This window comes from Symphalangus syndactylus, chromosome 3, assembly GCF_028878055.3.
Source record: "Symphalangus syndactylus isolate Jambi chromosome 3, NHGRI_mSymSyn1-v2.1_pri, whole genome shotgun sequence".
Taxonomy (NCBI): domain Eukaryota; kingdom Metazoa; phylum Chordata; class Mammalia; order Primates; family Hylobatidae; genus Symphalangus; species Symphalangus syndactylus.
The window spans coordinates 136,119,046-136,139,008 of record NC_072425.2 but is presented as its reverse complement, the minus strand read 5'-3'; the positions used below and the strand labels follow the sequence as shown (position 1 = coordinate 136,139,008).

Below are 19,963 nucleotides of genomic sequence, written 5' to 3'. Positions count from 1 at the left end.
AACATAATTAACAATCATGATTATTAATAATCACCCAGCTGGGTGCAGTGGCTCACACCTATATTCCCAGCACTTTAGGAAGCCAAGGCAGGAGGATTGCTGGAGCCCAGGAGTTTGAGACCACCCTGGGCAACATGGTGAAAACCTCATCTCTACAAAAAATACAAAAATAGCCAGGTGTGGCGGCACACACCTGCTTGGGTGATGGGCACCAAATCTCAGAAATCACTACTAAAGAACTTATTCACATAACCAAATACCAACTGTTCCCCAAAAACCCACTGAAAAAAATACATTTCAAAAAAAAAAAAACAGGTTGAGAAGGTAAGATGTGCCTTAAGTCAAACAGCACAACTAGGATTCAAACCCAGCTCAGTGGATGCAAAGTCTACTCATAGCATAGCAGCTACAATACTGCCACTGTTTTTTTCTTTTTTACTTTTTGAGACAGGGTGTCTGTCACCCAGCCTGGAGTGCAGTGGTGTGATCAAGGCTCACTGCAGCCTCAACTTCCTGGGCTCAAGCAATCCTCCCACCTCAGCCTCCTGAGTAGCTGGGACCACAGGTAAGCGCCACCAGGCTGGGCTAGTTTTTTATTTCTTGCACAGATGGGGTCTCACTATGTTGCCTGGGTGGCTGGTCTTGAACTCCTGGACTCAAGCGATCCTCTCACCTCAGCCCTGCAAAGTGTTGGGATTACAGGCATGAACCACTGCGCCCAGCCCATGGCAATCCTAAATACTACCTAAACCACAATGTCAAACTTACTTCCTCCAATTAAACAACATAGAAGATGAAATTAGGTGAGGCTGTGGGGAAAACAACATACAAGCAATTTTCAGACAGGCAGCACCACCCAAATTACACAGGGACACCTAGCAACATAAACTTTAGCTGACAATTTCAGAGAGGGAAAGGTGTTTCCAGAAAGGACCTTTTATCCTGTTTATCATCTGGTATTAAGTATAGCAAGACACCAACCTACCCATTATTTAAGGTAGGTTAAGCCCAAAGCTCCCTACCAGAATCTGCCTCCTGCTTGAATATTTTGCCCAAACTACAGCCATAGAGACCAGGAAGAGGAAAGAGCAAGAGCTGTTTCCTGGAGCTGCTCCTGGAGCTCAGTCATTAGGTCTTCTGCAGAGGTTCTTCAGTAAATTGAACTGTATGTGATGCCACAGGCCCCACCCATTACCAGAACGAGACTGAGTCAACATGGTCTCCAAGAAAACCATAGGAGGGAAGTGGAACGCCAGGAGAGCAGAGGGAAGGAAGTCCATCATGCAGTTAAGAATCACCAGGAAGTCCCCAGAAAAAAATCCTTAAGCTCCCAAATCATTATATTCTTTTATTTATAGACTCTGAGAGCAAGGACCCAAGCACAGCCTGGTGCTCTTGGATAGAGAAGAAAGCAGCTATTGTCCACACTCAGAGGTTGCTGAGGTGCCCTCCCCCACTGATCTGGAATGATCTACACTGCTAGTGAAGAGGAGGGATGGCAGGCTGGCTAAATAAGAAGGCAGGGAAAGAAAGTCCGCTTTAGTTCTGAGGGCTGTGACATTAGATGAGAGTGGAGCCCTGGGCATGTCAGCCAGCCTTCTGTGTAATGCCCGCCCAGGTCCCATTGTGTCTGTTCTCTCGGTCCTCCACTGTTGCCCACATCTTCCTCCAGGCTGCTTAAGTGCCCCTCCTGGAGTGCATGAGCAGGTCGCGTTGCAGCCCAGCCTCCAGGCTGGAGGTCAGTCTGGCTGTGGGAGGGTCGGTCAGCAGAGTCAATTTGTTGAAAACACCTCTGCCAAAGTAGTCAGCAATCACAGAAAAGCTGTCATTGGAGCACTTGAGCTGCAGGAGAAGAGGAGGGAAGGAGTACGAATCAGAATCAAAGTACTTGTTTCTTAAATGAGGAGGAGATAAGGAAACAAGCCTCCAGTGACTCTGTGACACTAGTGGGAATGCCCTGGCCCATCTAGCCCACTCATCCCCACCTGATGCTGGAATTGATCATGGAGATCTCGTTTCTGTTCCTGGGCCCGGATCATATCCATGACCTTCCGGTTTTCAGGGAGGCAGGTGGGGCAGTCAGCATCACTTTCCGAGTAACTCTCGAAGCAGTGTTGGTGGAAGGAGTGGCCACACAGGAAGTGGACTGAGGGCAACTCCAAGGCACTGTTACAGATGCTGCACTTGGTCTTTTGGAAAATCTTAGGACTACAGGGAAGAAAGACCAGAAGTGAGTGGCAAAAGTGAGGGCAAGGCCAGGAGTCAAGGATGAGAAAGAAGGCAGCTGAAGTGCACAGGGCAAGGTCCCTGGTAAGGCCCCTGAAGGCCCTGCCCTGCTCTTATTGCCTTAAGGGAGTCAAGTGATTACAACAGCCCTGGACCTGCAGTGAGTCTCAGCATGCTCCCAACAAGGCCACCTCAGCCTGGGGATTGTTTCCTCTGGCTCCATTTTCACAACTGCCACTAAATTAACCTTCATGTCTATACTCAGATGTGACCCTTTCAGTGAGGCCTTTCCTGGCCATCTTCTCGAAACTTGTTAACACACTTCTTCTCCCACTCCCCTTGCTCAATTCATTTGCCACTCAGAACTTATCACCACCTAACATACTACAAAAGTTTGTCTATTTGGCTGGGCACAGTGGCTCACACCTGTAATCCCAGCACTTTGGGAGGCCGAGGCAGGTGGATCACCTGACATCAGGAGTTCTAGACCAGCCTGGCCAATATGGTGAAACCCGGTCTCTACTAAAAATACAAAGATTAGCCAGGCATGGTGGCAGGCACCTGTAATCCCAGGTACTCGGGGGGCCGAGGCAGGAGAATCGCTTGAACCCAGGAGGCAGAGGTTGCAGTGAGCCGAGATCGCGCCATCACACTCCAGCCTGGGGGACAAGAGCTAGACTTCGTCTCAAAACAGAAAAAAAAAAGAAAAAAAAAATTGCCTATTTGGCCAGGTGCGGTGGCTCACGCATGTAATCCCAGTACTTTGGGAGGCCAAGGCAGGCAGATCCCCTGAAGTCAGGAGTTCAAGACCAGCCTGGCCAACATAGTGAAACCCTGTCTCTACAAAAATACAAAAATTAGCCAGGCATGGTGGCAGGCGCCTGTAATCCCATCTACTCAGGAGGCTGAGGCAGGAGAATCGCTTGAACCCAGGAGGTAGAGGTTGCTGTGAGCTGAGATCGCGCTATTGCACTCTAGCCTGGGTGACAGAGTGAGACTCTATCTCAAAAGAAAAAAAAAAAAGTTTGCCTATTTAACATGTTTGCTGTCTGTCTCTTCTAAAACATAAAGCTCCATGAAGGCAAGGCTTTTTGTCTGTGCTGTTCAGAGTAGTGTCTGGGACATCACAGAGGCTCAGTATTTGTAGAATGAAGAAACTGTTGTTCTCTAATAAATATTTTACAGAATGTTAAGGGCACGTAAGATTTCAGAGTTGGGATTATGGCCGGGCACCGTGGCTCATCCCAGCACTTTGGGAGGTCAAGGTGGGAGGATCACTTGAGGCCAGGAGTTCGAGACCAGCCTGGCCAACATTATAAACCCCATCTCTACCAAAAATCCAAAAATTAGCTGGGCTTGGTGGCACACACCTGTAATCCCAGCTACTCGGGAGGCTGAGGTGGGAGGATCACTTGAGCCTAGGAGGTCAAGGCTGCAATAAGCCGTGATCACGCTCCTGCACTCCAGCCTCAGTGACAAGATCCTGTCTCAAAAAAGAAAAACACCAGAACGGCTTCCAACCACAATATGGATGTGTTTAGAAAAGGTAGAATACAGGCATATAAAGAACAAAAAGTACCTGCTACAAAATAATATCATCCAAAGCCCAATAAATAATGATCTATGTAATAAACCATTTTTTGGAATTCCTCAATTAAAACACATCTTGAAGAATCAAAATGCTCAAAAGCACTCCATAGAATCCTCTACGGAAAGTACTTAGTAATAAATACCCTGTGAAGGGCAAGTTATCCCCTGGACTCCTCCACATATCCATGCCCCGGGTACCTGGCCTTGAGCTCTTGGATCTCCTGGCGGATACGGGTGGTCTCCTCTCGGTACCGCCGCACCCGCAGCTCATCCTGTGCAATCTGCTGGCTCTGTTTCTGTAGTTTTTGGACCAGGTAGTCCCTGATGACGGAGAGTGTGGCTGTGGAGTTGTGGGCCAGGGTCTGCACCACTGAGATTGGGGTCCAAGAAGAAACAAGACAATCAACCACGTGTGGCACTCTCTGGATAGAGTTGAAGGGCCCCTGCCACAAAGCCCAGCTGTCAGCAGCTTGTCACCCACCCATCTGTCTTCCCAAGTACCTAGAAGAGGTGGCATGAGGTTCTTGTTCTCGATATGCTTGAGGACAGCTGCCATGTACTCCTTGCAGTCCTCCTCCTTGCGAGCGAAGTAGCTGAGGGCCTGCTCCCACAAGGAGGGGTCCTGCTCCCCATGGCGCTCACACACGGTGATGACCTGCCGGTACTGCTCGTGCTGCATGTGGTAGTGCATGATCTGCTGGAACCTGCGGCCGGGGCAAGGGCACACCTCAGTGGCTGTCTCTGGAAAATGACTTGGATTCTTCCCCTTTCCCTGAAATTCCCCAAACTCTTACAGCTTCCCCTGCTCATAAAGGTAAAGGACACCATCCTGGAAGTCGTGCATCTGGCACAGGACCAGGGCCTTGTCAAAGACGTCGCAGAAGCGACCACTCTTCAGCAGGGAAATGGCCTCTGCGTGAAGCTTCTCTTTGACCTGGAGAGGAAGGAGGGCAGAGCTGCTGGACAAAAGGGGAAAATCACAAGGTCTCTTGGGACAAGGCCAGTCAACTCTTTCCCTCAGTCCATTCCCTCTTCACAGAGGACCATTGAGCCCCGAGGTAAGGTGTTACTGGTCTAAGGAATGCAGTGAAAGGCAGCCACCAAGATGGAAGAATGGAGACGATATGAACTGTCTTTTCTCCTGCAACCCTGGCCAGGCCTCACCTGTGGATCCTTCTCATGGGCCCAGTTCTGCAGTCGCAGCTCAAGGAGTGTGTCGTAGATGCCCTGGGGCGAGTCTGGCTGCACTTCACTCATGTGCTCTAGGAAGGCTTTCAGCTCTCGCGGGTTATTGGCAAAGATGGGGATGAACTCCTCAGAGTTAGCCTAGGATGGCAAGGGAGGAAAAAGGAGGCTGAATGAGTGGATGTGATATACAGGAAGCCCTTAAGGTGATCCCCACTGTCTGAAGCTCTTTTCCCTGCAGCCTCACCCTGCAGCCTGGGGCCTCCCTATCGCTGCGGCCTTCGAGGCTGGGCCGATAATCAGTACAAAGTCCCTTCAGCAACTGAGTTGTCTGCTCTGGTATGTGGTGCATGAGGATCTTGCCGTAGCGCTTCATGTTGCTCTCTGCCTGCTCAAAAGGCAGCTTGCCGATGTATCGAAGGGCTTCCTGATAATTCTGTGGAAAAGTAAAGGGCAGAGTAGTGTATACTCCTTCCTCAGCCACCAGGAAGCACTTTCGTCATTCTGGGGATGTTTTCAAAAACAACAGGGCTCTGCCCAAGTTGAGAGTCTCACCTCTACCCAGGAGCATGGGGTGGGAGGATCACCTGAGCCCAGGAATTGAAGTCCAGCCTGGGCAACATAGCGAGACCCTGTCTCTTGGTGGAAAAAGACAGAGTCTCACCTACCTTAATGTCTTCTAGCTGGATCTTCAGGTACCACTCATGATGTGCATGGTTCTCCGCCAGATACAGGGCATGGGAGTAGTAGCCAGCCTGCCGGAGGACCTTGATGGCTGTCTCCACATCAAAGTGGACTTCACTCTCACTCTTTGTCTGCCAGGGAGACATGAAATCACTTACACAGAGGTAGCTAGAGAAGGGAGAGGAAACAGGTCTCTGACTTTCACACAGATTCCTAAGGTGATATCATAAAGTTCACGCTTTGAAAATATTATGCTAGTCAGCCTGTGGGAGTTTCTGACGAAAGTTTTCCTCTGCCCCTACCATTAGAGGGACACTGCTAGGGACAGGGCTTCCCCAGTGCCACCACTCTGGGCTTAGATACCATGGGAATTTCTAGAATCATAAAACAAGAGGGGAGATGACACAGAACTAACAGGAACAGCCACTCCTCTAAATAAGGTCAGCCCTTTCCTCTCCCTATGTCTTGCTGAAACGAACAAGTCCCAGTGGAGCCACCTCATGCTCAGTGGGGGCCTCCAGGACTTCCCCACCAACAACATCCTGCACCTTGATGAACTCCTCCAGCTTCGAGCTGTCCTTGAGCTTGGTATAGCAGTTGAGGAGCAGGGTGGTATGGTCGGCATTGGCCAGGGATTGTCGGTGCAGGGTCTGCAGGTAGGCAGTCAGGTTGTGAATGCGCTGGGCATCCAGAAACTTGCGGATCACATAGGACGGCTCCAACTTTCCAATGGTTCTAGGGAGACATGTGCACCAGATAGCATCTGAATCAGTGTACTTTTCCAGCTCATGTACACAGGAATCACTTGCAGATCTTCTCAAAATGCATATTCTATTTCAGTGGATCTGGAGTGAGGCCTGAGATTCTACATTTCTAACAAAGTCCCAGGTAATATCGGTGCTACTAGACTGTGGACCACACTGGGTAACAAGGCTCCAGAGCACTGCTTCTTAAATTTGGCTAAAAATAGGAATTCTAAACAGAACGGGGAAGAGGCTAAACAGGTTTCTTTTTATATTATTATTATTTTGTTGTTTTATTGTTGTATTTTTGTTCTTTTTCTTATACATTATTTTTTAATTTAATTAATTTTTTTTTTGAGATGGAGGTTCGCTCTTGTTGCCCAGGCTGGAGTGCAGTGGCACGATCTCAGCCCACCGCAACCTCCGCCTCCCAGGTTCAAGCGATTCTTCTGCCTCAGCCTCCTGAGTAGCTGGGATTACAGGCATGTGCCACCATGCCCAGCTAGTTTTGTATTTTTAGTAGAGGCAGGGTTTCTCCATGTTGGTCAGGCTAGTTTCTTTTTTTTTGAGACGGAGTCTCGCTCTTTCACCCAGGCTGGAGTGCAGTGGCGTGTTCTTGGCTCACTGCAGGCTCCGCCCCCCGGGGTTCACGCCATTCTCCTGCCTCAGCCTCCCAAGTAGCTGGGACTACAGGCGCCTGCCACCTCGCCTGGCTAATTTTTTGTATTTTTAGTAGAGATGGGGTTTCACCGTGTTAGCCAGGATGGTCTCGATCTCCTGACCTCGTGGTCCGCCCGCCTCGGCCTCCCAAAGTGCTGGGATTACAGGCGTGAGCCACCGCGCCTGGCCAGGTCAGGCTAGTTTCAAACTCCCGACCTCAGGTGATCCACTCACCTCAGCCTCCCAAAATGCTGGGATTACAGGCGTGAGCCACCACTCTCAGTCTTTATTTATTTATTTATTTATTTTTGAGACGAAGTCTCGCTCTTTCGCCAGGCTGGAGTGCAGGGCACGATCTTGGCTCACTGCAACCTCCGCCTCCTGGGTTCAAGCTATTCTCCTGCCTCAGCCTCCCAAGTAGCTGGGACTACAGGTGCATGCCACCACGCCCAGCTAATTTTTGTATTTTTAGTAGAAACGGGGTTTCACCATGTTGGCCAGGATGGTCTCAATCTCTTGACCTCGTGATCCGCCCACTTTAGCCTCCCAAAGTGTTTGGATTACAGGCATGAGTCACTGCACCTGGCAATTTATTATTATTATTATCTATTATTACTTTTTTGAGATGAAGTCTTGCTCTGTTGCCCAGGCTGGAGTGCAGTGGCACGATCTTGGCTCACTATAGCCTCTGCTTCCCAGGTTCAAGTGAATCTCCTGCCTCAGCTTTGCGAATAGCTGGGATTACAGGTATATGCCACCACACCCAGCTAATTTTTTTTTTTTAAATGGGATTACAGGTGCCCGCCACCATGCCCAGCTAATTTTTGTATTTTTAGTAGAGATGGGGTTTTACCATGTTGGCCAGGCTGGTCTTGAACTCTTGACCTCAGGTGATCCACCTGCCTCAGCCTCCCAAAGTGCTGGGATTACAGGCATGAGCCATGGCGCCCAGCCACTACTTTTAAATTTTATTTATTTATTTATTGTTAGAAATGGGGTCTTGCTATGTTGCTCAGACTGGGCTCATACAATCCTCCCACCTCGGTCTCCCAAAGGGATAGGATCACAGGCACATGCCACTGCACCCCAGCCTTAGACAGGTTTCTTTTTTTTTTTTTGAGACAGAGTCTCACTCTGACACCCAGGCTGGAGTGCAGTGGTGTGATCTCAGCTCACTGCAAGCTCTGCCTCTGGGGTTCAGGCCATTCTCCTGCCTCAGCCTCCCAAGTAGCTGGGACTACAGGCGCCTGCCACCAAGCCCGGCTAATTTTTTGTATTTTTTAGTAGAGACGGGGTTTCACCGTGTTAGCCAGGATGGTCCCGATCTCCTGACCTCATGATCCACCCGCCTCAGCCTCTCAAAGTGCTGGGATTACAGGCGTGAGCCACTGCGCCCAGCCACCTTAGACAGGTTTCTAAAACCCCTTCTCAAGGCAGAAAATTCCAAGAATTAGTACTGATGGAAGGAATTATGGAAGCAAGAGATGAATATCTTTTCCTCCTTAAAGAACCAGGTCAAAGTGAATATTTACAAAGGCCAAGCTAAAGGTTAAAATGAGAGGTAATCATCAGCTCAACTGCATACTGGTCATATAATATTTGACCCTAAAATTCCCTTTTCAACAAGGAATCTTGTCCTCTCATTTAAGGCATCATAGTTCTTGTAAAGAAAATTTAAAAGGCTGGGCACTGTGGCTCACACCTGTAATCCTAACACTTTGGGAGGCCGAGGCAGGTGGATCGCCTGAGCTCAGGAGTTAGAGACCAGCCTAGAGAACATGGTGAAACCCTGTCTCTACTAAAAATACAAAAAATTAGCCAGGCATGGCGGCGTGCGCCTGTATTCCCAGCTACTTGGGAAGCTGAGACAGGAGAATTGCTTGAACCCGAGGCAGAGGTTGCAGTGAGCCGAGATCACACTATTGCACTCCAGCCTGGGTGAAAGAGCGAGAATCTGTCTCAAAAACAAACAAACAAACAAAATGCTGGGTGCAGTGGCTCATGCCTGTAATCCCAGCACTTTGGGAGGCTGAAGCGGGCAGATCACCTGAGGTCAGGAGTTCACGACCAGCCTGGCTAACATGGTAAAACCCCGTTTCTACTAAAAATACAAAAAATTAGCCAGGTGTGGTGGCATGCGCCTGTAATCCCAGCTACTCGGGAGACTGACGCAGGAGAATCATGTGAACCCGGGAGGGGAGGTTGCAGTGAGTCGAGATCGCACCACTGCACTCCAGCTTGGGCAACAAGAGTGAAACTCCATCTCAAAAAAAAACTAGCAAAAACAAACAAAAAAACCAAAACCAAAAACAGTTCTTGGTAGAATTCTAGCCCCTACCTGGAGCACGGATGGGCTTTAGCTATCTAGCTGCCTGTCCCTGAATTCACAGCTATATCCCAAAGTGCCTCCAGACTGACCGGATATACTGCTGGACAGCCCCATCATGGTTGCCCTTGCTGTAGAGATGGTCTCCATACTGCATGAAAATCTGGGCCAGCCCATCACTGTCCAGATGCTGGCTCTTGGCAAGGTTAATCGCCATTTCAAATAGGTTCTTCTTAAACAGCATCTAGAAGGGAAGAGAGATTAGAAAATTGGTAGAAGCAGTCCCAGGAAGACACTTTCCCAAAATGTGCGCACAACACGCAAAACAAAAAGTCCCGGATTTCTGATCTGCCTAGATCCTAGACAAACCAAGAGCTACCAGATATCCCCAACATCAGTATCACCTTATTTCATAAGGTTCTCTGGAAACAAAGTGAACCCTTAGAGTGGGCTCAGGCTCCCAGCCACTACTTCCCTCTAAAGCCCCATCCCAAGCCATTTACCTTATAATCCTACCCTAAGGAAGCTGAGTAAGGCTGTGACCCACAAGGAGGGAAACACCCTGGCCAATATGACTTGGGGAACCTGCTCCTGCAACTGCTTCTAGGTGCCTGTGGCCAGCTCTGGGAGCCTGGTGGCCTTGCCTCCAGTTTGGTCTGTGTGTCCTTCTCCTGCAGTGCGTGGACCCGCCCATCCCGCGTCAGCACGTACAGGGAGCCCCACTCAGCAAGTACATCCACTACATCCTCAAAGACGGTGCTATAGGCTATGAACTTGTTGCACAGGTCATAGATGTTTAGAATCTGCTTGTCGGAGCTCTGTGAATCCCTGCTGGTAAACTCTGACCTGCATAGGAAAGAAAAAGCACCAGATATTTGGACATCTCTGTCTTATCTCCCCTTTATTTCCTTTCCCATGATAGCTTTGGTGCACATTTCACCCAGCACAAATCACCTCTCTGGTCCCTGCCATCCCATAACATGCAGCGCTGTGCCGGTAGTTGTAGAAAGAGAACACATAAACCTGATCTTACCCTTTAGGATCCTACAATTAACCCAAGCAACAGATTAGAAAATTAAGTACACTCAGATATCCATTCATTTAGAAAATAATAATCCAATACATGGTATATGTAAAACATTGTGCCTGGAACTAAATGAAAGCAAAACAAACCAGCATCTCACAGGGAGTACTTTCATCATGCAGAAGACCCCACTTACCCCTTAAAAAAACAAAACCAAAACAAAACAAAAAACTTGCATCCTACATTTCCCAGCACTTTCTAATTTCTCCACTGCTGAATCCCTTGTTCTTCTGCCCAACTTATTTTGACAAAAGAGTTAAAAAACGAAACAAAACAAAACAAGGCCGGGCACGGTGGCTCACGCCTGTAATCCCAGCACTTTGAGAGGACGAGGCGGGCGGATCACGAGGTCAGGAGATCGAGACCATCCTGGCTAACACGGTGAAACCCCGTCTCTACTAAAAATACAAAAAATTAGCCGGGCATGGGGGCGGGCACCTGTAGTCCCAGCTGCTTGGGAGGCTGAGGCAGGACAATGGGGTGAACCCGGGAGGCAGAGCTTGCAGTGAGCCGAGATCGCACCACTGCACTCCAGCCTGGGCAATAGAGCGAGACTCTATCTCAAACAAAACAAAACAAAACAAAACAAAACAAAAAAAGCAGGTCCAAATTCCCTGGAGCATTCTAGTATGCTAGGGCTATGTAGCAAACACCTGCAGTAAAAACACCCATTTTTCAGTAAAAAAAAATTATAACCAACTCTAGCTATAAGTGTCAGCAGCCGGGTGCAGTGGCTCACGCCTATAATCCCAGCACTTTGGGAGGCCGAGGTGGGCAGATCACTTGAGGTCAGGAGTCTGACACCAGCCTGGCCAACATGGTGAAACTCCGTCTCTACTGAAAATACAAAAAGTAGCCGGGTATGGTGGCACATGCCTGTAATCCCAGCTACTCAGGAGGCTGAGGCAGGAGAATCACTGGAACCCAGGAGGTGGCAGCTGCAGTGAGCCAAGATCACGCCACTGCACTCCTGGGTGACAGAACGAGACTCCATCTCAAAAAAAAAAAAAAAAAAAAAAGAGAAATGTTACCTACATAACACCAGAGTAGGAGTAGGAGATTGGCAGGATCCAGGCATTAGGATTTTAAAATCAGGCGGATTCTGGGGAACAAGTCCAGCCCTCTCCCTGTCCCTTCTCATTGAGTCCTTACTTGGGAGAAACCTTCCGGTCACGGGAGACAATGATAAGGTAGCCTCTAAACCAGTGGGCAATGAGCTTATGGCCCTCAAAGGCGAAGCAGGGCCCACGTTCATCAGGCTGGTACAAGTAGACACACTCATCCCCGGCCACAATGAACTGCAGGTCCTGAGAAGGGTCACTTAGGGCTGAGCAGCGCAGGCCACAACCATGGGTGTCCAACTCCACGCGAGGGTAGTCTTTTCCAGAAACTATATAGGACTGCCAGAAGTAACAAAGGGGTTAACAGGCTCCTTTGAAGAGGTAACACTAAGCCTTCACAAAGGTATTCCCATCTCCATACTGGCTCTTTTTTCCCTCTTAGCATTCTAAGTCTTTCTCTTGGCTGCTGGCCTTCTTCATTAACCATCACCCATCTATTAAATATATAACCAGAAAGGCCGGGCGCAGTGGCTCAAGCCTGTAATCCCAGCACTTTGGGAGGCCGAGGCGGGCGGATCACGAGGTCAGGAGATCGAGACCATCCTGGCTAACACGGTGAAACCCCGTCTCTACTAAAAATACAAAAAAAAAAAAATTAGCTGGGCGTGGTGGCGGGCGCCTGTAATCCCAGCTACTCAGGAGGCTGAGGCAGGAGAATGGCATGAACCCGAGAGGTGGAGCTTGCAGTGAGTCGAGATCGTGCCAGTGCACTCCAGCCTGGGGGACAGAGAAAGACTCCGTCTCAAAAAAAAAAAAAAAAAAAAAAAAAAAATATATAACCAGAAATCACAATTTCTTTCTCTGTATATGTTATCACTATCTAGTACAGAAATTCTACAAGTAAGAGAAATGTAATAATCTACTGTTTTATCAAGAGTATTCCTGAGAGAGTAGAGTGTTGTAAATCTGGGGCACCAGGAACAGGAAAGGTAAAGATACTTGTCCAATGTCATTTAAAAAGTTAGTTAGAAATAGGCTGGTGCACCGGGCGCAGTGGCTAACGCTTGTAATCTTAGCACTTTGGGAGGCTGAGGCGGGTGGATCACGAGGTCAGGAGATTGAGACCACGGTGAAACCCCGTCTCTACTAAAAATACAAAAAAAAAAAAAAATTAGCCGGGCGTGGTGGCGGGTGCCTATAGTCCCAGCTACTCGGAGGCTGAGGCAGGAGAATGGCGTGAACCCAGGAGGCGGAACTTGCAGTGAGCCGAGATCGCGCCACTGCACTCCAGCCTGGGTGACAGAGCGAGACTCCGTCTCAGAAAAAAAAAAAAGAAAAAGAAAAAAGAAAGAAATAGGCCGGTGCAGTGGCTCATGCCTGTAATTCCAGCACTTTGGGAGGTTGAGGCAGGTGGATTGCTTGGGCCCAGGTGTTCGAGACCAGCCTGGGCAACATGGTGAAACCCCATATCTAGAAAAAATACAAAAATTAGCCAGGCATGGTGACACGTGCCTGTAATCCCAGGTACTCAGGAGGCTGAGGTGGGAGGATCGCTTCAGCCCAGGAGGCAGAGGTTACAGTGAGCTGAGACAGCACCATTGCACTCCAGCCTGGGCGACACAGCAAGATCCTGTCTCAAACGAAAAAAAAAAAGCTAGTTAGAAATAAAATTCAAGGCCAGGTGCGGTGGCTCATGCCTGTAATCCCAGCACTTTGGATGGCCAAGGTGGGTGGATCACCTGAGGTCAGGAGTTCGAGACCAGCCTGGCCAACATGGGGAAACCCCATCTCTACTAAAAATACAAAAATTATCTGGACATGCTGGTGTGTGCTTGTAATCGCAGCTACTCAGGAGGCTGAGGCAGGAGAATTGCTTGAACCTGGGAGACAGAGGTTACAGTGAGTCAAGATGTTGCCACTGCACTCCAGCTTGAGCAACACAGTGAGACTCCGTCTCAAAAAAAAAGAAAGAAAATTCACATCTTTTTACTACAAGCCCAGAGTCTAACTCTTCCCAGCTTCCTAGGCAAAGAAATAAAATACAAAGCTAGGCAAATGTTTTGAATTATATGATTAAAACTTTAACACTCCCACCTTTCCTGTCACTTCATTACCCTATCCCCCTGAACAGTGGAGAAGCCCTCCCTGCCTGCTCCTAAGAGTGGAGGCCTTGGTCATACCTGGACATTCTCCGTTGTCACAACAAACAAGTGAGTGGTCTTTCCTGCTTGGCGAAAGGCCAATCCAGTTACAGGATAGTTGCCCTTGTGCAAAATCTGGGTCTTGCTATGCCGGTCCCGGGTGATGTCTCCTTTGTTCAATGTAACACTGCCATCTGTGAAACCTGTAGGAGAACAAGAAAATTACTTCAGTGAGGCTGAAAAGATCAGGAAGCGGAAAGGGGAAAAAAGACCACTTGAGGCACTCAGAAGTGACAAGCTTTCTCCATATACCCAACCTCTCTAATGGTTAACCTGAATATTGGTACTCACTGACACACTTTCAAAGAACAAAATTAAATGCCTTCCCATTCCAAACTTTATTTTATTTATTTATTTATTTATTTATTTACTTACTTATTTATTTTGAGACAGAGTTTCGCTCTTATTCCCCAGGCTACAGTGCAATGGCGCGATCTTGGCTCACTGCAACCTCCGCCTCCCAGGTTCAAGTGATTCTCCTGCCTCAGCCTCCCTAGTAGCTGGGATTACAGGCATGTGCCACTACGCCCAACTAATTTTGTATTTTTAGTAGAGATGGGGCTTCTCCATGTTGGTCAGGCTGGTCTCAAACTCCCGGTCTCAGGAGATCCGCCCGCCTCAGCCTCCCAAAGTGCTGGGATTACAAGCATGAGCCACCGTGCCTGGCCCCCATTCCAAACTTTAATATCTCAAAGGCCTCAGTTCAATACAAAGTGGTCTTGCGAAAACAGTAAAGACGTGAGGCAGAAGCAACTCTGAAGAAAATCTATAACAAATCTAGGAGTGTTAGTTTTGCCTTCTGTTTACCAATGGCCATAAAGTTGAGATTTTCATGGACAGTCAAACAAGATACAACAGTTGGCTCTGTTCCTGGAATAGCAGGGAAGATTCGAGTGCAGAGTGGATTGCCACCATCTCTCTTCTCCAGGTTCCAGATCTTAACCTGTGGACAGACCTCAGAAGTGTAAATGCTAGTCATCCTCCAACAGAAAATCATTCCTAGGCTTCTGGATCTTTCCCATTTCCCTGCTGGGACTCACCAAGGGGTTGATGCCCTCTTCATCTTCTCCAACAGATGCCAGAATATTGTGCTGCTTCAGTTGGTACAGGTGTGTCACCCGTAGTTTGTAGGCCTGGAAGCCCGTAAGCTGTAGGGAACGTGGCAAGAACCAGATCTGGCCTTCCATATGTGCAGGGTAGTCAAGGAGCCTCCTTTCCAAGGAGAGATACTTATATTCAGACCAGAACTCAGATAACAATTACATGTATATAACTCTAAAATTTTCAAGGATGTTCCCACATATCATCTCATGGAACTCCTTATCTTAAAAAGAGTGAGGCCAGGCGCAGTGACTCACGCCTGTAATCCCAGCACTTTAGGAGGCCGAGGAGGGCAGATCACCTGAGGTCAGGGGTTCGAGACCAGCCTGGCCAACATGGCAAAACCCCGTCTCTACTAAAAATACTGAAATTAGCCAGGCATAATGATGCGTGCCTGTAATCTCAGCTACTCAGGAGGTTAAGGCAGGAGAATTGCTTGAACCTGGGAGGCTGAGGTTGCAGTGTGCCCAGATCACGCCATTGCACTCTAGCCTGTGCGACAAGAGTGAAACTCCGTCTCAAAAAAATAAATAAATAAAAATAAGTGGGCCGGGCGCGGTGGCTCATGCCTGTAATCCCAGCACTTTGGGAGGCCGAGGCGGGTGGATCACAAGGTCAGGAGTTCGAGACCAGCTTGGCCAATATGGTGAAACCCCGTCTCTACTGAAAATGTAAAAAATTAGCCGGGTGTGGTGGCACGCGCCTGTAGTCCCAGCTACTCGGGAGGCTGTAGCAGGAGAATTGCTTGAACTCGGGAGGACGGAGGTTACAGTGAACCCAGATCGCACCACTGCACTCCAGCCTGGGCAACAGAGTAAGACTCTGTCTCAAAAAAAAAAAAAAAAAAAGAAAAAGAAAAAGTGAAAAAGGCCAGAGTTTAGTAGCAGCAACATGAAGATGAAAGCAACAAACTGCCAGGCTCATTTACCTCCTCGCCAACGATAACGGGCAGGGGAGATCATGTCACTTTACATATTCATCTTTTAAAGCCAACTTGCATTCTTTTTCTTATTGATCTCAAATTAACCTTGTCAAACTGGCATATACACTTCTCTTACAGATAAGGAAATTAAAACCCAGAGAGGTTAAATGACTTGCCCAGGATTGCTCAGTTGATAACAAGTTAGGAAATGCACTTCCTTCTTTCTTCCCGTAGACCACAGAACAACTCTGGATGACCAGCTAAAGGAAAGAGGCGCGCGGCACGGACCCCTCCGACAAACAGATTTCATCCTAACTCGATCTCTTCGGGATCCCGGGAGGGAAAAGACAGCTCCAAACGAAGGATATCTCCAAAGACCAGGCTCCCTCGGCCTGAGTCGCAAACCGTGATGCCAGGAGGGAGGCAAAGGAACTTGGAAGCAGCGGATCCAGAAGCAGGTGTGGCCCCGGGAGCCGCCCCATCATTGCCCAGCGGCTCCTTCACCAGCTCCTTGTCGAAGAAAACGAAGCGCCGCCACTGCAGGTAGGCCGCCATTTTGGCCGAGGGCCCCCACCTCCGGGAGCCTTGTCACGTGAGCTGAGCCAGCGAATCACGTGGTCTGCAGCTTCCGGGAGCCCGCGGGCCCAGGAGCTCTTGAGTCGGGGTGACAGCTTCCCGCTGCTGGGAAAGTGGGCGGGGCCGCGCGCGGTAGTCGTAGTTCTGCAGTGTGCGAGTTTGCCGGATGTGACTGTAAGTTCGCTAGCTAAAATGCTTGAGAGCCGACCCTTCATCCCTTTGAGCATGTTTCTTCCTAAAATGCGCGGGTACTGGGAGATCAAGATGAGGGATGTCATGTGCCTTGTGAACGGTCACCCGCCGTGCGTAAGTGAATGACGTTTTGATCTCACAGGACTGTTTTGGGGCATAAATGAAACAGTGTATGTTAAACCAGTTTTTCGGCTGTATGAGAGGAGAAATAAAATTAGAAGTTTGTGTCTGCCACCACGCAGATTGTGAATCATAGTCAATGTCCTATATTCGTTTTTGTTTCCCCCGTCAGAGCGTATGACACCTAACAGACGCTCAAAACGTTTCTTAAGGAAATGGGCTGGGCGCGATGGCTCATGCCTGTCTGTAATCCCAGCACTTTGGGAGGCCGAGGTGGGGGAATCACTTGAGCCCAGGTGTTCGAGACCAGCCTAGGCAACATGGTGAAACCGCATCTCTACAAAAAATACAAAAATGAGCCTGGCGTGGTGGTGGACACCTGTGGTCCCAGCTACTTGGGAGGCTGAAGTGGGAGGATCGATTGAGCCCCGGAGGTGGAAGCTGCAGTGAGCTGTGATCGAGCCGCTGCACTCCAGCGTGGGCGACAGAGCAAGACCTTGTCTCAAAAAAAAAAAAAAAAGGAAACTGGGAAATACTGGTGGGGCAGTAATTCCCAAGGCCCTGGGCTTTCTCCCCCTTTCCATAGTGGCAGGGTATGGGACATAGAACTGAGCAAAAACCTGGAAGTGGCAGCTTTGAGAGCTGAGTGTTTTAACGAGAAGTGGCAGGTGTCCAAGATATTACATAGGCATTCTCCACTCCCAACTCTGGCTAAACCATCTTTGAATCCAAGCAAGATCTATCCTCATGGACAACTACTGTAGGTTTACTGTTTGTGTGCCATGAGAAGCTATAGACAGAAGTGACATAGCATCATTTTGAGATGGTAGGGACATATGGAAAAGTGACCCTGTGGTATTTGTGAAGTTTATTTTTTGCACTCCCCCAACTTCCTTTTTTTTCTATTTTTTTCTTTTCTTCTCTTTTTTTTTTTTTTTTTTTTTTTTTTTTTGAGACAGAGTCTGTCTCTATCCCCCAGGCTGGAGCGCAGTGGCACAATCTCAGCTGACTGCAACCTCCACCTCCCGAGTTCAAGCGATTCTCATGCCTCAGCCTCCTGAGTAGCTGGGATTACAGGCGCCTGCTACCACGCCCGGCTAATTTTTGTATTTTTAGTAGAGATGGGGTTTTGCCATTTTGGCCAGGCTGGTCTCAAACTCCTGACCTCAGGTGATCCACCTGCCTCGGCCTCCCAAAGTGCTGGAATTACAGGCGTGAGCCACCACACCCAGCCCTCCCCCAACTTATTTCAGAATATTTGATGCTGTATTTCCACCAGCCAGAGTTCCCTGAGAGCGGGGGCTACGACGTCTTGTTTACCATGACCATGAATGAGGCCTAGCAGAGCCTGGTAGAAGTTCAATGTTTGGTCGAAGGAATGAATGTGGATGCCTCTCCTCTTATCCACTCCTCTCCTTAATGTGGTTGATGGGCAGGTGGTGTCCATTTGTCTGAAGAGGTAAATGATAGGAAGAAACTAGCCACCACCATGCATACAGATTTCTTGACTTCCAACTCAAGTTTCTTTCCTCTTCATCACACAGGATATCTCCGATTCATTGGAACTGTTTCAGGATACCAACTCTTGGGCAGAAGCACAAATGGGAGCAGGTTGAACCCACTTTCACCTACTGAGCATATTCCATACTAGTCATCAGAATGTTTAGATAGTATGTTAATATGTCAGTTGTTAAGCCTATGAAGAATATATGTTAAAAGAAGCAATGTGGCCAGGTAAGCTGGCTCACGCTTGTAATCCCAGCGCTTTAAGAGGCTGAGGCAGGAGGATCCCTTGAGGCTAGGAGTTCAAGACCAGCGTGGGCAACAGGCTTCAAAAAAGAAGCAATGTGAAAGCAGAGATGTGAACAAGAGATAAAGTGCATATTTGTTGCTTGGGTGCTCCCCCTGTTGTCCAATGGCAGAAGCTCCACGTCTTCCTCTGAGGGCTGAATCTGGTTCTACTTGTGCCCATTGGATCCTCTTATTGATGAGGGATACAAAGGCCGAGATTGGCCTGCCAGAGAGACCCACAGCACCTCTTCAGACTTACTACCTTCTTTCTTTCCTTCTTTTGATAAATATATATTGAGCACTCCTAGTCCAGGAATTGTACCAAATGCCCAGAATATAAATAAACAAGACATGGTCCTCAACCACAACCCTAGAGACAGGCATAAAAAGAACTGACAGTAACAAGCCCCTAATTTCATGTAGTAAATTATATCTAATAAAGTGCCTTCGCTTTTCATGGAGTCTTCATAGCAACCATCTGCAGAAGAGGTATCATTATCTCTGATGAGAAATGGAGTCTCAAAGAGTTTAATTTAAAGTGGCTCTTTCTGGGCAAAAACTTCAAAGTTCTTCGGAAACAAAATGAGTAATTCAGTCCCCTACCCTTTAATTAGATAGTTTGATGGGTGTAAAGCTAGATTATGCTTGTCAGAACATACACCAGGGTTTGTCTCTTAGTTACACTGGTCTGCACCCAGGAATTTCAGGATAGTGAGGAATATAACCAAGCAAATTACACAGAAAATGACCGTTCACTTACAGCTAGTTCTGCACACTGAGAACTCGAGTTCTGAAGGGACTAAAGATAAAGAAGAAATACAAGTCTTTAGTTTCAAATTAGAGAGGTCATAACTCAGAATCAAGAATGCAAGAATTGTCTTGCAGTATTCTCTCTTTTCCCTTTAGCAAACTGCTGCCCATGATATAAAACAGTTATATCCACTGGAACAAAACAGGAACACTTCTTGTCCCAAATGCAAACTTTAATTTTATTTTATTTTATTTTATTTTTGAGACGGAGTCTCACTCTGTCACCAGTCGTCAGGCTTGAGTGCAGTGGCGCGATCTCGGCTCACTGCAACCTCTGCCTCCCGGGTTCAAGTGATTCTCCTGCCTCATCCTCCTGTGTAGTTGCCTCAGCAAACTTTTAATTTTCTGTTTTTCTCATCTGGCTCTCCAGGTAGAAACTATCTTCTTTTCTTTTTGAGATAGAGTCTCCCTCCATTGCCCAGGCTGGAGTGCAGTGGCACGATCTCGACTCACTGCAACCTCCGTCTTGTCTCCCAGGTTCAAGCGATTCTTGTGCCTCAGCCACCCAAGTAGCTGAGACTACAGGCACATGCCATCATGCCCGGCTAGTTTTTGTATTTTTTGTAGGGACGTGGTTTTGACATGTTTCCCCGGTTGGTCTCAAACTCCTGGCCTCAAGTGATCCGCCCGCCTCTCCCTCCCAAAGTGCTGGGATTACAGGCATGAGCCACCATGCCCGGCCTGTTGTTGT

General features: G+C 48.3%; 1 protein-coding gene across 6 annotated transcripts; it reads right to left on the bottom strand.

Moving 5' to 3' along the window:
* Window positions 1–1,328: 1,328 nt before the first annotated feature.
* VPS11 (VPS11 core subunit of CORVET and HOPS complexes) lies at window positions 1,329–16,416 on the bottom strand. Of its 6 annotated transcripts, none has more exons than XM_055273430.2 (16): window positions 16,152–16,416; window positions 14,801–14,949; window positions 14,568–14,703; window positions 13,740–13,903; window positions 11,651–11,898; window positions 10,059–10,260; window positions 9,507–9,658; window positions 6,234–6,420; window positions 5,670–5,816; window positions 5,249–5,437; window positions 4,981–5,142; window positions 4,611–4,750; window positions 4,318–4,520; window positions 4,015–4,186; window positions 1,986–2,208; window positions 1,329–1,842 (listed from the first exon to the last, which is right to left on the bottom strand). In XM_055273430.2, exons 1-16 carry the CDS (start codon window positions 16,336–16,338, stop codon window positions 1,678–1,680), a joined length of 2,826 nt encoding a protein of 941 aa, XP_055129405.1. In that variant the 5' UTR covers window positions 16,339–16,416; the 3' UTR covers window positions 1,329–1,677. The 6 variants fall into 6 exon arrangements, with proteins under 6 accessions (XP_055129405.1, XP_055129404.1, XP_055129406.1 ...); XM_055273429.2 differs by having other exon boundaries at window positions 9,495–9,658; window positions 16,152–16,377; XM_055273431.2 differs by having other exon boundaries at window positions 9,507–9,643; window positions 16,152–16,377.
* Between the last annotated feature and the right edge of the window lie 3,547 nt (window positions 16,417–19,963).

Coding starts and splice junctions, on each gene's coding strand:
- VPS11 (XM_055273429.2), bottom strand. CDS start 16,338: ATGGCGGCCTACCTGCAGTGGCGGCGCTTCGTTTTCTTCGACAAGGAG. Junction 14,950..16,151: donor AGGGAGCCTGGTCTTTGGAG/ATATCCTTCGTT, acceptor ACTACCCTGCAC/ATATGGAAGGCCAGATCTGG. Junction 4,521..4,610: donor CTTTATGAGCAGGGGAAGCT/GTAAGAGTTTGG, acceptor CCCCGGCCGCAG/GTTCCAGCAGATCATGCACT.